Source organism: Macrobrachium nipponense, chromosome 22 (assembly GCF_015104395.2).
Source record: "Macrobrachium nipponense isolate FS-2020 chromosome 22, ASM1510439v2, whole genome shotgun sequence".
Taxonomy (NCBI): domain Eukaryota; kingdom Metazoa; phylum Arthropoda; class Malacostraca; order Decapoda; family Palaemonidae; genus Macrobrachium; species Macrobrachium nipponense.
The window spans coordinates 50,567,063-50,585,469 of record NC_087213.1 but is presented as its reverse complement, the minus strand read 5'-3'; the positions used below and the strand labels follow the sequence as shown (position 1 = coordinate 50,585,469).

The following is an 18,407-nucleotide window of genomic DNA, read 5'->3' as shown; positions in this document are numbered from 1 at the left end:
CTGAATAGTGAGACAACTCAGCCGCTGAATTCCTTGCTGGAACTATGATTCCTAAAGGGATCTTTCCTTCAGTACATGTTTTAGAAAACTTTGCTGGCAGCTTGGTGTTAAAAATAATAACACGCTTCTGGTAATCATTTTTTGTTCCTACAACTTTGAATATTTTGAGATTTGGTCACCTAAGTAAGTTTTACTTTCGTGTACTGGATAAGATGATGAAGTTTGCTTATACACTGTACTATTATACTAAAATACCATGGAATTCTAGCTTTGCCTACGAACAACCTTTCCTTGGTAAAACCATATACCCTCTGCTACTGTAATTCACTTGTTGCATAACAGGAAGATCATAACCATACTTTAGCGTTTGCAAGCCTAAAAAATGTGAATATTTATGCAAAGGTTAATACACTATATTAAGTTAACATAGATGAAAACTCATATCAAAACTGATAACAGCACAAAATGATAGTACAATAGTACACATCAAGACAAGATATGCATTTGGAAAGGGAGAAAATAGAAAACCAGGAACAAAGAAGCAAACATAATGACAATTCTTACAGTACAGTAGTTTGAAAAAGACCGAGTATCACTCGAATATGAATCGTTGTATAAGGACTTCCATAATCAACTTCTTTGCCTCGCAAATTCTTTGTATTATTTTCTCAATACAGCACATAATTCTTTGGGTACAAAATGACATTTATTATTAACAAAGATGCAAATGTCAGTATCGTTGTTATTGTTAAGTAATTTTATCTTTCATACCACTGTACCAAATCTCTTTAATTTGTAGCTGTTGCATACATACTTTGAAGAATTCATTCTTCATTACATGGAGTGTAACTGCAAATTTAAAACTAATTTATCTGCTTGTTAAAATATTCAAGACCTACATTAGGTGAACATAAAAGACAGAAGAACAAAATACCAGTGTGCTTTACTTCAAAAGGGATTCCATCTAAGGTAAACTTGCAGGAACCTCATACTATACCGATAAGTTGAAGCTATGTACAAAATTGTACAGAACTCAATGATGCCTACTGGAATACTCCACAAAGGCTTTTATCCACAACACCAAGCTAGCAGGGCCACCATTTTGTCCCAAAGGGAAATTACACAGAAAACTAGACGACATCAAATACAATGCGCCGAAGGGTCATTATCCATCACATGAACTAGCAGTCCTAACACATTCCCCTGGAATAGTTACGTGGATAGCAGAATGTGATCAGTACGAAGGCCTACCTTGATAAGACGGAGAATGCGTCCGATTCTGAAGACCCGGACTACCCTGAGAAGCGTCGGGCTGATGGGGAAGTTGGTGAGCACGTCCTGCAGCAGGATTCCCATGATGGAAGCAAACACTAGAATGAAGTCAAACAGGTTCCAGGGCACAGTAAAGTAATGATGACGAAGGCCTATGATCTTGACTATTGCCTCTGCAAAAAAGGAAATACCATTCGTCAAAACAATAAAACTTTAGTCTATGCACATAGTTATTCACGCACAGACACGCTGATAAAGATTCTGTATCATTTTTATTTACTTATGGTAACAATTAAATCTCTAACATATAATGCGCTCAACAACTTACTTTATAATAACACAGTCTATTTCACCGAGAACAGTTATAGCTTGAGAAAAAAACCCTGAATCAAAACAATTAAGTGCTCAATACAGACATTCTTCACTTGATGACCGATTTCCATTCCTACAAAGAGCAAAATGGTCTTAAGCGAGGAATATGCTCCCCCCTCCCTCCTCCCCCCTACGTCTCCTCTCGTCCGATGTGTAACTCAGATGGTGACAATTGATGTTTTTAATTGCGAATAAAATAAAACCTAAAACTAAAATTGAAAGTCAACTTACCGATTATTTTACTTTAGTTTGTTCAATGCAACAAGATTTTCAATCAATTGAATGAGGGTATGCAAATGAATGAGTTTTTTTTATGTATGTGTGTACATATATAACGTCTATGTATATACGATTGTGCCCTGTGCACTTTCTGTGCCCCCAGTCCCTCTCACTCTAGTAAAGTATTCTTTTTGACATTTATTTAACACAGTAAAGAATTGTGCTTAAAATTGTATTGTAAAATTAAACTTTCTGAAAATCTTGTTCCAATTCAGACTTTTAAATAATGGCATATATTTAACCTGCACTATTGTTTTTGTTTCTGTTTAAGCAAATTTAAGCATTCATTAATGCATCGTCTACACCTGAGTTATTCATGAGAGGTGTAGGAGAGAGAGAGAGAGAGAGAGAGAGAGAGAGAGCGGGGGGCGGACGAGCAGACTCCAAAATAACTGAGCTTGGAGAAATTTCAGCGTCTGCAGTGCCAATGTCATCGTGAACCTTATAGTAGGTATAAGTTTAGCTTAATCTACACACAAACGCACACATACACACAGGAGCAGTAGTAGGATTACTTTCAACGTTCAGACACGTTGCTCACTTGAAACCTTTCGTAAAGATTGAAGGCAATGTGTTTACTGATAAAGACGGTCATGTTACTCACATTTTGTTAAGGGATATTGACTATATCAAAGCTTTGAATGAACAACCATACAGGATACATGAGAGAAAGAGGAGATAAACAGACAGATATTCATATGACTGCTGACGAAGCCCACAGTTTACATTTATATATACAGTTCTCCTGCTTCATACAATACTGACTGGTTGGAGGGCTGGTTGTAAGTCCAAGCAAGTGTCAAACAAGTGTCTGTACTATGCTTGAAGACACTAAGTTCATGGTAACTATAAAATAGCTAAGACTATTTTACAGAATAGAAATATTTTTAATAGCTAACTATCAAAGTTTGATTTATTACAGTAGTGTTTTATATTAAAAAACTTAAAGCATTTGAATGGCATGAATAAAGTAAAATATCTTCTGCCTATGCAGCCATTAAAAATGCTCCAATAAGACAACACAATGTAACTAATTCATAATCAGAGCAGTATACTGTATAGTAGAAGAACTTACCTAATCCAAATATCGTAGTGAAAAGAGCATTGAACACTTCCAGAGTGAAGGCCACAGTGCGTGACTGATGGTAGTGTTCAATAGCCATCGTCACCATGTTTAGGAAGATCAACACAAATATAGAAATTTCAAACCTGTAAATGAAATGGATAATGCACACGTCACTTTTCGGCTAAATTGTGACCTCCAGTTCGTAAACAGTTAAATATGTGAAAAAACTGTTTGTTCCAAATCATCAAAAGAATGAAACGAGTCAAGTGAGGTATTGACTTTGCAGATCCAAAATGACTCTGAGGCATTTTATTTTACTTGCAAATTACTCAGTTCATTACTACAGTCTGTTCCAAGTGTGGACACTTACCTTCGAGAAACAGCTATATCATAGAAAATAGCATGATAGTGATGTCTAGGTCGCCTGATCACTTTTTGAGGTTTCTTACGGCCTAATTTTTTCATGGCGGTGTAATAGTTCTTTTGCGAGTCGGTGAGAAACATTTCCAAGACGCCGCCCTCATACTGCATCGTTTACAGGAGTGTAAAAGGATTTCGCATAATGAGACATAGTAATAAGAGCATATATGGCAACACAACTGCTGCTCCATTACATACTGTATAAGGAAAAATGAAACTACAATTACCATGAAAAAATAATGCAAAAATCAGGAGTTTAGTAAAACAAAAATTAATTTTCTTGAAAAGAAAATTAGAATGACTGATAAATAAACAAATCAGAATCTGTTGATTTTCAGTGAAAAAGAGACAGAGTCTCCAGATATCAAATATGGTTTTACCCACGCAGGTCTTATCTATACTGTTAATCTTAAATCAAAATTGTGAAGAGATATGCTACTGTTGATGTTTGTGCATAAAAACTGAAAAAAGGTGTCCAACTACAGGTGCTGTGTTTGTTATTAATGTCTTTCTACAATCTATCATTAGATATCTATTTATCCATACTGACCTGTATTTGCATAGAATCTACTTTTATTTATAAGAATAATTTTTCGTCTAGTATCTACCTCTTAGTTATTAATATGACAATCGTTCTCAAATCTACCATTTTAATTTTGAGATAACATCTTAAATCACCAAAACTTTTCGTTTATGACAAGTGACTTTCTGATGAACACTTAATCTAAACTCGAGCAGGTCCTTAAAAAGCAGGGAGATATCAGAACATGAGGTGATGCTAGGAAAACATGTATTGATGAAAAAAAAACAAACAAACAAAAAAAAGGACATGATTACATTAGAGAATAGACTAGAAAATATGGCCATTATCCATGTATGGCAATATATGCTTCAAAAGGGTGTCACGTTCTGAGCACAGGGACAGAATAGTAAATGTAACTGCATTAGTTGCATCAGATTTCAAAGGTGCTAAAGATCAAAATATGTTGATATGAAATGCTTGAGACGCATTTTAAAACTATAAGACACTATCCATGCAACTATGCAAAGTTCTAGCATATCTTACATATTTTTTATTTAGCATTTAAGATATTAAATCATTCCAGTTCTAGCTCATTTATGGTTTAACTGATTTAGTTCTCAAGTGGACAAATTTTATCCACCACTACTTTATCTGAAAATTTGTAATAATAGAATCTTGTATGCTGGGACCTAAATGAATCAAACTTAAAAAGGAGAAGGGGATTATAAAATGTAATACGCTTTCACATTGGGTGATTCTTGATAACAATATAGCTTTACTACATGCAGCCAATAACATGTTTCCCTTTCACAACTGGCATGGTGCCAGGAGGGGGGCAATTGGAATTTCGTATATAATCTATGTTCATAAATTCAAATGCCTTACAAATCAATGTTTATAATACTGTCAAAAACATTAAGACAAACTACAGTAGTAAACAGCAAATTCCTGTTTATTAAGGTGGTGAAATCTACCTCAGGTTAGTTTGGAGTTCTGATCAACGTTGTCTAACCAGAAGTGTATAAAATGAATTGAAGCCCATATTTGTATAACATCTAATTGTAATAAACCAGCACTAATATCATTAAGTTTTCCAACAAACCTGTAGGTATTGGCAATGCATAATTAATGATTCGAGTAGATATGTTCGTGCCTCAACCTCAACTAGTGATACACTCATTAGCCCTAACATTCTTTGCTCTTAATTTCATCTTCTCAACTTATAGTGTGTGAAATGAAGTCAACTGTATTTTCTTTAAAATATTTTAAAAGAAAAAACCACCAAAAGTGGAATACGGATAATCTGGTCACCCACATAGAGCAACATCAGTTACCTCCCCATCTCACATTAACTTTCCATCTGATTCCACTTGCCATTTTTTCCACAGAATGCAATGCATAAATGGAAGTTATTGAAAAGAAACCATTGCTTTATAAAATGATTCAAAACTTATTTTTCACAGGGTTAGATTGCCTTACTTTTCATGTAGTGGAAGTTTTCTTTTATGTTTGCACTTACACTCTCGTAACAGAAATCTCCATCTCATATACCGCAAAAGTAGTTAAAAGCAATTCTGGGTACTGTTTCAACGACGGTCTGAATATCCCTGTACTCGCAAAGAGAACGTTTAGGGAGCAGTTACTTACAAGGAAACTTTTCCTCTATGGTAACCTACATATTTATCTACAGGTAAACTAGAAGGTTTACTGACAAATCTGGAACAATTAAGAAAAGTTGGATGTTGCACTACCTTTCTTGCTCTGGGAAATATTTCCTTCCCTACTGTCAATTCATTTAGCCTTCAAATAACAACATATTGTAAAAACCTCCGATGATAAGTAAAATAGAAAACGAGGAATAATGAAGATAGTGCCAAACCTTGGTTGTCCAAAGTCTTTCATTTTTTTAAAAATGGTAAAATAAAAATAACTGCAGGAGTAATTTCCCTTTTTCAGGTGTAAAATTAGTATTTATAGATAAAAGAATACTGTACTGAAATATAAAAAGACTAACTTTCCAGTATTATCATCAGGTGGCATGAAATAGATAGCACTATCTAGTTTTAGTGACAGCAAGAGGATTGACATTCCCTATATCTCAACACCATTAAGTCAATTTTTCTGTTGTTAACAACATAATGAGTTTGGACAAGATTAATTAATGCAAAAGATATTAATATTGAACATCTACTCCATAGATTTAATTCCCTACTAGATGATAATGCACTTGCAGTAGTTTGAGCATTTGCGAATAAAACAGTACTGTTTCAGTGTAAATGGAACCATTTTGTGAATCTAAAAGGCTTATGTCATATATGAATATATTTGATAAAATCAACATTTCTGTTCAGGATAATATAATATTTAAAGTAATTTATAATTCATTTATATGTATCATCTTAGAAATGAGACTGTATCTTCCACGTTATGATGTTAAAACTGCAAATGGAAATTGAGATTTACACTTGTTTTCATCTTGCTTTCCACCACCAAGGAAAGCCATATAAACTATGATAAAGCTGTTCTATTCCTGAGTACTCTATCATTAAGTACAGTCTATGAATCTGGATAAAGAGGAGTTTGCTGTGCTGTACCACAAATTTCATTACAGTACTGTACTAAAATTCATTTTCCAGCTACCCTCCAAGTCATACACGGATTACTGTTTTCTAATAACTACAGTACTCACTTATTCAGCATTAGGAACAACTGCATACCATGACTATTCATTCCTTGGCAACTAGTTTCAAGCAGTACGTACTGTAACCATAATGCATTACTTGCCCTCCTCCTGGCATTCACTCTAAAAGTACTTCTCTGTATCAATGAGTATTTCAGAGTCCAAAATGCCATTCGTAATTTGCTTAAAAAATGACTCTCATGCTTTCATCGGGCAATAATAAATACTAAGACTATCAAAACAATAAGAGACGTCAGACGCCCGAAGTGCTTGAGGCGGAGTGCTGGAAACTTACCATCTGTAGAACGTCAGACGTGAAATAGATACCAGTGTTAAGCTCATTAGCGCAGTTGCACCGGTGTTAAAGCACACTAGCATACAAAATACATTCTCTTCTTCCTCTCTTCAAGAAGAAGAAAAGGTTTGTTTTTCCCAGAAAAGTAAGGGTAAGGAAAAACGTCACGAAACATCAAAAGCTATCTGTCTACGAGTCTGCTCTAACACCGGTATAAAACTGCATTAGCAATGAAATAAAAGGAGAAAAGGAGAGGTCAGAACTGTTCAACATCACTTGAGCCCCTAAACGTTTGAAGAATAAAAAGCTTTACAACTTTTCTTACTCTAAGTGACTTTTTAAAATTATGAAATACTCTCTATTGTGGAAACAATATTTGTATTGAATATGTATTAACTTATACCAATTGTATGATGACATAATAAACAACAATATAGTATTTTGTTTTTATCTGAAATGTAAAATTCATGCACTATGAGTTTTATATTGTATGTCAATGGTGTTTAATGGTTAAATGTTAAAGGTTAATCTATATTACAGTACACTATTTTAGCTGTATCACAATATACAGTAACTTAAATTTACAATGAACTATACTGGGTGAATAGTGCATGCGCATACAATGATCGGCTGCCAACATCCCCCAACAATTATTCAGTATGTTAGCTAGCATTCATGCATTCTATATCAATGACTCAGTTTGGAAGAATTTACTCAAGTGTTGTCTTATAGTTCAGGCCAGAAAACAGCCGTATAGTCACACATTGGGCTCAGCTCGGCTTAGCCTTAGGCAGCTAGCAGATTCCTCTTATTCTCACTGAGGTTTGTAAGTAAGCTCGGAGAGGCGTTCAAAAACAGCAAAGACAAACAATTTGGCACAGCTACTATAAAGCCTAGCCTCAAGTACCAATCTACTATCACACATTCAGTTGAGCCAAAAAAAAAAAAAATCTAATTTTACAAACTATTTTTCTAGGTCATCTTTGAATGCCTCTATGAAAATATAAACAAGATGCCCATTGCAGAGGTTATTTCTATAGTCATGTGAACTGTCATGCACTTATCACTGAATCTAAAATGCACTGAATCTGTAAAACTCTTAATGTTCATGACTGATTCAAGTTGAGCAAAATGATAATCATAATTCAAATTTCTTCTGAACTGCCTTGTATCCATACAAAAGTACCATAAAAGTAATATAAAAAAAGAATAAGACAGGGGACACTTAACATCAAAACACACCTTACATTTAGTATTTATACAACGATGATGATGATAATAATAATAATAATAATAATAATAATAATAATAATAATAATAATAATAATGATAATAATGATAATAATAATAATAATAATAATAACCTCCTACATACTGTACTACTGTACTATAACAATTTCCTAATTGTGTAAGCATAAATTTGTATACCACTGGTGCCCAGGGGAATTCGTAAGTATAGAAACAGTGTGCAATCATAACTCCTGCTGAAATATCGCAGAATTAGAGAATCTAGAAAGATGAGGTTAGCTTGGAAGCTGCTAATAAGGGAGGATAATGAAGGAGGTGCTTTTCGATTTTATTATTCACCAGCTCAAACTCAACTGGGTGCACACTAATTTAAATGTTAACTCGTTTATACTGGGGTGTGAAGGTCCAAACAGTAATGATGCACTACTACTAGACATCAGCAGGGTTACAGACATCTACCCAAGCTACAGCCTACCTTTTTCTTTAGAGCATTGAAATTATCGATGATAACACCAATGAAGAGATTAAGGGTGAAGAATGAACCACATACAATGAAGATTACAAAATAAATGTAGGCATAAAGGTTCTCTTCTCTTGCAGGCTGTAAATCTATGCCACGACAGTCCACTGCATCTTCCATAACTTCCATCCATCCTTCAAAAGTTGCCTGCAAAATAAAAAAAAAAATCCTAAGTAACTGCTTTTAACTCATTAAAAGCAAAAATATGTGTTTTGATCTATCATGGTATTTAATAATAATATCATGAAACGTAATACTGTTCACTCATGCACAAGATCAGAAAGATATTTTCGTAAAATTAGGTTTACATAAGAAGCAAAGCTATATACCATGACATATTTATCACGACCTATCTTCGGTGATGGTATCCGTACTATATAGATATCTGACCGTCTTATACACTATTACATTCTCTTCTGTGGTTGAAGCAATGATTAAATAATTTTTTCAATATTAAGTTTTTCATCGGTAATTAAAGATTTGTATGCCAAATATATATAAGATACTAATCAGTGAACTTAGAACATATTGTATTATGGCAATAAATACGAAATGGTAACCCACAAGATTACTACAGTGAAATCTATGTTAAATTCGCAATAACAATCTATGTACCATAAATATAACCTCTTATTTAAACGAAGCTATACTGTCCAAACAAATTGTGATGTTAGCCAAAAAGTCATCAAGAAATAAAGGAATAAAGGTTTTAAATGAGGTATGATCTATATGAGAGGAAAATGATTGGGAGGAGAAGGCCCAGGACTAAAGTCTCTGAAACTGAGGGCTGTGTTGGTAGTACCAGAAGGGCAGAAGAGGAGGTGGTAGGAGGAGAGCCATGCATATTAGGTGGGCTACAGATGTACACACGCAGATTCATAGACGAAGTGATATTAAGTTTCAGTCTCAGTAGGAGAAGAAGGGCGTAGGTTAGGAACCGCCACATTTTATTTCCAACGCGTTTCGTTGTTTTTTCATGACAACATTTTCAAGCCTAAAAGAGACACTACAGTGTTTTAGTAGTTAAAAGATTATAAAATCATTATCGGCTGATAAAGGTAGGTAAAAGTAACAACAATAGAGATAAATGATAAGATCTTTAAAATGATTTAGAATAGCATATAAACTGCTTAGTGGGAAAAACAGAGATAGAAAGTTTACACTATGAATGAATTATTGGATAATTTATATTATATTATCAAGGTTAAGATCTGGTTTCCTAAAAAATATTTCTATCGACCCAGAGATTCTCAATAATGATTCTTCACTAAAATTACACCAAGAACCTAGATAAATAAGATGAAGGCTTTAATAAATAGCCCATTTTCTCTTTGCAGCTGCTGGTAGTTATTTGACTCAGAAATAAAATCTCTTTTAAACCATTTCAAAAATAATGGTTACCCTAATAGCATAATATATAAACAAATAAAGTTCCTAAATAAATCTCTTAGTATAAATAGCAAAATAAATATACCAAGGGTTGATAAACTGACTATGTATTTTATACTAACATATATAAATGCTCCTTGTTCTAAATATGTTACAAGAGAACTAAAAAATATACATAAGGATAAACTACCTCCTGACCTTTTGTCTTACAAGTGTGACGCCTGTAGCGCCACCTATATATTTTAGTCAAAGAGCTCAGTCCGGACGAGAACTTCGAACATGATGGCATTTCTCCTCGCACTGGTTGCTTGCTGCTCAAGCCAACCAGATCACCGATTTTACAGCATACAGAGGAAAGCAATGCAGGTAGAAGACTAGAAAATTTTAGTGTTCCCGCTACTTTTAATGAAGAATCATTATTGAGAATCTCTGAGTCGATAGAAATATTTTTAGGAAACCAATCTTAACCTTGACAATTCACCTTATCACTTACTTTTAATATAAACTATTCAATAATTCAGTTATAGTGTAAACTTTCCGTCTCTGTTTTTCTCACTAAGTATTCATTTACTATCTTGAATCATTTTAAAGATTTTATCATTTATCTCTATTGTTACTTTACTCGGTTTTATCAGCCGATAAATACTGTATCATCTTTTAACTATTAAAACACTGTAATGTCTCTTCTAGGCTTGAAAATGCTGTCATGAAGAAACAACGAAAAAAGTGTCGCAAATATGTGGTGGTTCCCAACCTACGTTCTTCTTTTCCCACTGAGACTGAGATTTCCAAAACATCTGTCTACTTTCAAAGTAATATTGATTTATCTGAATATTGTGTTACCATATTTTGAGCTCCTCAAATATGGACACTTGGTATATGTAAGATGTCTAACACTAAAGGAACATATGAATCGCTGCAGAAATATGAGAAATTTTTTATAATTCAAGTTGGTAATACTGGTACTCTTTGTATAATGGTTACACAAGATCACTGCGTCAAAAGGACTCAGCCATCTCATGTTATTAGTGCAACATGAATTAGGAAAAAAAATTCTAGTCCTTTGGTGAGGCATACATCCAATTATATCTTCACTCTTCTAGTTACACTAACTGTTAGCAGAATATGCTCCTGAAAGACTAGTCATTGTTCATCTAGAAGTCTTCATGGTTGCTCCCTTGATAAGGAATGTGGCAACCATTTACTATGCTATAATTCCAATTGGACACTCTGAAGTAGGCATTATTATTAGCTCAGTTATTCTTCTTGACTTCCTCAGCATATTCAAGTAATTCTGTTATGTTTCATTGTTTGAGGTGTACATATGTATACATTATCCAAAATGTTATAATTATTCTTTCCCATCTAAGTTTATATGTTACCATCCTCCCTCCAGTTTGTGTTTCTGAGTGTGTTATCGGTAAACTCTCAGTGTCTCGGGCTGTCATGTCCTTTTGATACTGTATAACAGAAAAACCTCTTACCCCGTGTCCTTACTTCTCAGTTCAGCATATTCTGTGACAACAATGCCTACATGCCGTTATGGTCACATATGTCAAGCAATTGTACTTCTGAACGTTCATGCTTCTGTTCATCACCATTTTTCATGCTAAATATAAGTCACCTGTCTTGAGCAACTGTCTCTAAGCCATGTATTGCTGCCACAGTGGTTCTGTAGAGTAGCAAAATGGTATGCACCTGAGGTCAGGAAAAATATCTTTGTTTTCCATTGGACTATCGAATGAGAGGTGGGAAACACTGACTTAATGTCTGTAGCACCATGTCCCTAACATCCATTGGAACTTCTTCCCTGAAGAAAATATAACAGTGTTCCTAACATCCATTGGATCTTCTTTTCTGAGGGAAATAGAGCCAGATAATTGCAAATAAATAACCAGTATAGTGTTTGCATAAATGGCTTTCAAATATTCAAACATATCTTAGCTTCCTTCCTATCAAATAAGCATACAATATATATATCATATATATATATATATATATATATTATATATATATATATATATATATATAATATATATATATATATATATATATATAATATATATAGTATATATATATATATTATATATATATATATATAGATATACATATATATATTAATATATGTATATATATATATATATATATATATATATAATGCCAGATTTAAAGAAATGCCACCGCGATGCTAATATTACATGATACCCTAAAAAGTAGAATAGGTTAAGGTGTTAAAAAAGACAGGCAGATCACTTAGAGCAACAAGAAGAAAAGACCATACATCTTCCTCTCTTAAGTTTTAATTCAAAGTGCAAAGGGGATAGTCTATAAGCTACCATTATCTCTCGACAATGATAAGCACTGTACACATAGAGGATGAGAGAGAGAGAGAGAGAGAGAGAGAGAAAAGGTACCAGTGTTCCAGTTTCCAAACGGGAGGATAGCAGCAAAATGGTGGGTAAAACATTACTGAGTAACAGGCTCCCCCTGATGAGGGATACGCACAGGGAAGAAAGTGCTAAGATTTTTTCACTCATTAACAAGTCTATTCTCAGTTAATACACATTATTTTGGGCAATATAGCTTCATAAAAGGTTTATGTATTATAAAGATGCACATACATATATTAGAATATTTATAATTGAAACCAATTGGAAATATGTCTTAATGAATACTTACCACTTGAAAAAGTGCCAAATAAGCATATCCAACATGATCAAAATTGATTTTGCTATTAACCCAAGTGTAGTTCAACGCTAGGCAGTCATTCTTAGTTTTTACAATCTGAAAAAGACGTAGGAAAAATTATTTTTGTATCTATACCAAATGAACATGTGTCATAAGAGAAGATTCATTAAATAAGATCAACTCCAGCTTAGTCAAGTATGAACCTGGCAACTGATCTATTACTAGCATCAAGTATCTAAATGCGTGGCCCTCATGGCGTGATTAACAGCATATTTATCGACCAAACAAGAGGGTACAGGTTGGTTCATATCCAGAGCTTTTTGAATTATGTACCTGGTAACTAGCCTGCTATAACATGTTGCACCCAGGGTGGAAAATGGCAGGATATCTAGCATGCTAATAACTTCTATTGCTACTCCCTCTTTGGGGAAAACACGTGTATATGTATATGTTATATATATATATATATATATATATATATATATATATATATATATATATATATATATATATATGTATATATATTGTATATATATGTATGTATATAATATATATATTTTATATATGTATGTATGTATATAATTTATATATGTGTGTATATATGTATTATCTATATAACTACTTCCTAGTCCTAAACCCAGGTCTACATCCAGTGTAGTTACTGTATCGTACTAGTATGTTTTAATGACAAGTGATTAAGTCTTTGTCTAATAAAAGTACAGTATTTCGCGGCGTAAAAAAATATAAAAATATGTAGTAGCAATAGCCTCGAACTGATGGCTTGTTTGTCGGGGGTTGCTGAGCACATCCAACTTCAACTGGAACCGCATATTGCAGTTTTTCATTTTAATTATTTAAAAAATAATTGGATTTAAGTTTTTCAAGTTTATTGGATTTAATACTGAATAAGATTTTCTGAAGCTTATGTATCTTTGAACTGAAAAACCTGAACTGATTATGAAGTAACATGACAGTACAAACTCCCCTTCGATGTTGCGTCAGAAGGTCCCCCTGGCCGTCAGTGTCTCAGTGAGTGCACATAGTATGGCTCCAGATGGCCCAGTATTTTAAGATTTTGACAGTACTGGATATAGGCTCAGGCAATAATTGTTTTTCTAATTAAGATAAAGGTGCACCTAAACAACACAGTAAGAAATATAGAAATACAGAATAACACTTTATCACACGTTTCATTAAAAATTATGGCTGCATCAGCTAAGTTTAATTTGTAACAAAGTTTCTCTACTTCGAAGGCTTCCTTTTTCTGTAGGGGAAAGATCAGTTAGGATTGTCTAGACTATAGTACAATTATTAGATGGTATTTTCTTTAATGAAAAAGGAAATCATTGGAAATGTGGATCTGCTGAAGCAGCCATAATTGTTAATGTAACTTGTTCACGAGAAGGTCTAACTTCCTAAATTTTACGACACTGCTACACTTGGTTAAAACATGGCGCGGATATGACAGAATTAAAGATTAAAATACACACAAAACAAATAGCACAAGTAAGGACAAACATTTCAGTCTCCAAAATCTAAAAATATTTTGCACGTAGTTATCCGTATAAAAGTCAATTTTTGAAAGTATTATAAAAAGTTAAGTAGATACCACAAAATCTTCACTTAGGTGATATTATTCTTGCTACACAAGACGCAGTTTACTTTTGTCAGCTAATAACGCTCCCTAAGGTCAAGCCCATTTGATAAGAGCAAAAATACTGGTAAAACTGAAATTGCTACTCGTCCGTTGAAGTTTCTACCATAGCCTGCTGATGCAGAAATGAATCTTTGAGGTCTACTTATACTTATATTTCTTTACAACTTATGCGTGAGGGGAAAATCTTGCACGCGTCCCGAGTTAGCTGGAGGTCGGATCACTCCTTGTTAATGTTCATTATCTTCATAGTGGTACACTGTACAGCTTATAATTGCAGAAATGACTACAGGAATTCTACAGGAGTTAATGGAAAAACATTTCAGCGGTAGCTTAAGCAGACTGAAATTTATATACCCTTAAATTAGTCGGCTAAATGTTTTGCCGACGGCAAATATGGTTCCTCTGTTAACATGTCTTATATTTTTAGGAATATTATTAGTGGCGGTATCAATTTTGAAATGAGAACATCATTAATGTTATACATGCTATATAATGTAAAGTAATAAGGACTTAGACCGTTCATTAGTGGCAAGTAGGCCTTTAGGTTAGATACTGGTTGTGTCAACAAGTCTCGTCTTTTCAATACGCTACTGTGATGCATAAGAGCGCCTGCTGTAATTTGTCGGTCATTAAAGATTTTTTGCAGGGGTCAGGCCTGTAGGATACTGTCTGTGGCATCAATATTTCCAGTTTGAGTCTAGTTAAGACCGAGTTAGAGTTGTTTAGCAAAAAGTATTTATTCAAACGTGGCTTCTCAACGCAATTCTGAAAAATCACACTTTGTAAGAATATTCAGGACAACATGAACAAACAGTGTAATACAAATTCCATTATTCGACATTTAACATTAATCATTAATGAATACGCATTACGTGTATATTTGGAAGTCTTTGACGCGTGCAGTGATTAGTTTTGGATTGATAAAAAGTAATATTAGATATAGAATTTGTTCGGAAAAATTCGAAGGCCTTGGAGAATTTGTTTCATAATGTTGGTACGCAGCACGAGGTATGAATGCATTAATTGCAGTATTTTTTTATGTCCCATACTTGACTTAATGGCAATACAGTACTTGACTTTGACCTTTATGGTTGATTTCCAATCTTCATTGAAACAATGCAATATGTATAAAGCCTACAAGTTCGTATTTAAAAAAAATATGTCATTTTTGTACTCAAAGGGGTTACCCTCACTGACCCGCCAGGGACCCCATAAGAATAATATTAAGAAATTTTCTCATAGCAGTCGATGTCGGACATAGTGCCTGTTGGCACAGTGATAGAGCATTAACGACTCAAGGCAGGAAGGCCTTTTATCCTGCTTACATAAATTACCCGGTGGATCACTATTCGTAGGTCGGGCAGGGAAGCCATTATTATGGCGTAAACACTCATTTGTTGACTCCAAGATCATTTTCCCCTTGACACTGTAGTGCATCATGCCAGGAAGTCGCAACTCTCTGCGGAAGAAAGTTAAGTGCATCGTCTGAAGGAAGTTTGAAGCTTCCTTCAGCATAGTGGGTTCCTCTTTCCATGACAAATTATGAAAACTGTTCTGACTTTCCATGTGCACAGAGCCATTTCTCTGTTTTCTATGGCTCGAGCTCCCTTTTGAAAATACGATAAATTATGAATTTTATCATCACATTATTCACTCAATGGCTTATTGTTCAGCATATAGAATATACTTGAACCTGGAATGGAAGGAATATTATTGCAGGCTAAAATTTCCTTTCATTCTAAAATTACGACTTTGCCTTTCAGAGTATTCCTTTTGCACATAACCTGACTTTTGTTAAATCCAACTGGTTTTTAGTTTTCTGCAAAAGAAAACTATTGAGAGAGCTATTTGTCTGTCGGTCCGAACGTCCCTGTCCACCCTCAGATCTTAAAAACTACTGAGGTTAGAGGGCTGCAAATTAGTATGTTAGCCATCCACCCTCCAGTCATCAAACATACGAAATTGCAGCTCTCTAGCCTCAGTAGATTTGATTTTATCTAAGGTTAAAGTTAGCCATGATCGTGCGTCTGGAACGGTTGTAGGTGTCAACTACACAGCCCACCACCGGGCCATGGTTGATAGTTTAATGGGCTGTGGCTGGGTTTCATACAGCATTATATAGTTTACAGAAATCTCCATTGCGCCATCATAACTTTCTTCGATCTATCGACCATGAAGATGTAGTACTTGGCACAAGATTCTTCTGCCCTGAGGCGTTTCATTACCAAACCTTACATGAATCTCTTATGGCTCCCTTTTAACTATAAGTAGAAAACACTTTTCTGTACTTATTATTAAACTGATTAGTTTTCATTAAACTAGATAAATTTTACGATGATACATTAGCCATTAGTTTAAAGTAACTGTGTTTTACAATAATAGTTTCAAAATAGGAGAAATACTTAGTAAACTATGAAATTCACAACAATCCTTACTGTTAATAATTCAAAATATGAGTACCCCTATAGTATATGACTCATTTATGTTATCTTAATTTTATCAGTTAGGAAAGTTTTAATAAAATACCTTCGTCTGCATAATCACTAGTACAACAATACCATATCTAATCGAGTATCAACAATTGATCTTTTAACCAGATGTCAAGATACTGTACTTGTTAAACCTAATGATTGTATAATTCATAACAATAATACAGATACAGGCAGCATATCCCTGTATTCTTTGTGGGATGTAAAAAATGAATTCTTTCCTCTACGTGTTAATAAACTAAAGGTAATTGAATCTTACAATAATATATCTAGTTTAATCCTAATCAAAAGGGATGATACTAACAGTTATATTATTGCATCAATAAAAGCATATCATCTACTAATCATTTCTCGTAACCAGTTGTTACACTGACGTACCTGTAACAGGTGGTCCATTTCATCCCAGTGTGCATTCTATTCATCTGATGAATAAGTGTAGCTTGCATCCTACCTTTCTCATGGTGTTAATTTTTTTTTATCCTATTACAGCTACAGGAATGCTAATAAGCAAGACCTAAAGTTCGCTCGCTCCACCGCTAACTGCGCAATCCACTTTTTTGCAAGTGGGGAAATCACATACCACCCAAAATAGATAGCCTTTGCAAGTATAAAGTTGAGTTTGGGTAGTTACTTCACGTATGAAGTATATAACATGCTCCTGGCATCAATTCTAAATGTTTGATGGGTTCGGTTTAAACTAGCCCTTTAGGTTCATGGGTTCAGTAGGATTGTGTGTGGGAGGAGAGAATAAATCTTGCTGGTAAAACTCTGCCTGAGAGTGTCCCCTCCCCACCCTGAGCAAAGTCCTTGCTCTAGCAAATATGCCAAGCCACCAGAATCCACGATATTTTCGTATAACTTCTCTGATGGAGATGAAGTGTCATTCAATGGGACAGATGTCCCAAATAATAGGCAAGAAGTGGATCAAATCACTAAGCCCTCTTTACTAAACCCAGAAGTCCTGATGTTCGGAGTGAGGGCAAAGTTTTGCCTGTCTTTGGTAAAGTTTCTTCCAGAAAACTTTCAGAGTTTGTCGGGTGGTCATTTGAATTAGCATTCCTCAAGCATTACTGACATAAAACTGAAGAGGTTCAACTGCAGAGTGTCAGTAAGTGGTAGGATAAGTCCCAGGCCCATACTGGGATAGGGCAGTTATTCTGTATCCTGTCCTCTCATGGTTAGATAAGTCACCTCTGTATCATAAAGTTGACAAACACAAACACAGAGGGTCTTTACCCCTTCTCATTCAGTGTTAATCTTTCTCTGGAATCCTGAATGTAAGAAGGGATTTGATCGTTTACACAACTTTATCATGAATGTTTTGTACCTGGATGGCAGGGATTCCTTTCTCAGGAGCTAAGCTATTTTTTTGCCGGTTAATTTCTTTTCAATGCTCCTTTGAGGACAAAACAGTGTATCCGCTTTCAAAAACAGGTTTTGATGTAGGAGAATAAAAAGGCATGGGCATCTGTGGTGACTATTTTCTTTCACAGACCTGGCAAGTAGTAT

The 18,407-nt window shown here is 34.4% G+C and overlaps 1 protein-coding gene across 1 annotated transcript in view; it reads right to left on the bottom strand.

Annotated features, from left to right (window-relative positions):
- LOC135198628 (sodium channel protein 60E-like) overlaps positions 1-18,407 on the bottom strand; it is a 534,137-nt gene that overhangs the window by 105,496 nt on the left and 410,234 nt on the right. Inside the window, exons 25-29 of the mRNA XM_064226388.1 lie at positions 12,744-12,848; positions 8,631-8,822; positions 3,360-3,514; positions 2,999-3,132; positions 1,252-1,445 (exon numbers count right to left, since the gene is read on the bottom strand). Of these exons, the coding sequence (XP_064082458.1) occupies positions 1,252-1,445; positions 2,999-3,132; positions 3,360-3,514; positions 8,631-8,822; positions 12,744-12,848 (780 nt within the window). The remainder of the gene's footprint in view (positions 1-1,251; positions 1,446-2,998; positions 3,133-3,359; positions 3,515-8,630; positions 8,823-12,743; positions 12,849-18,407) is intronic.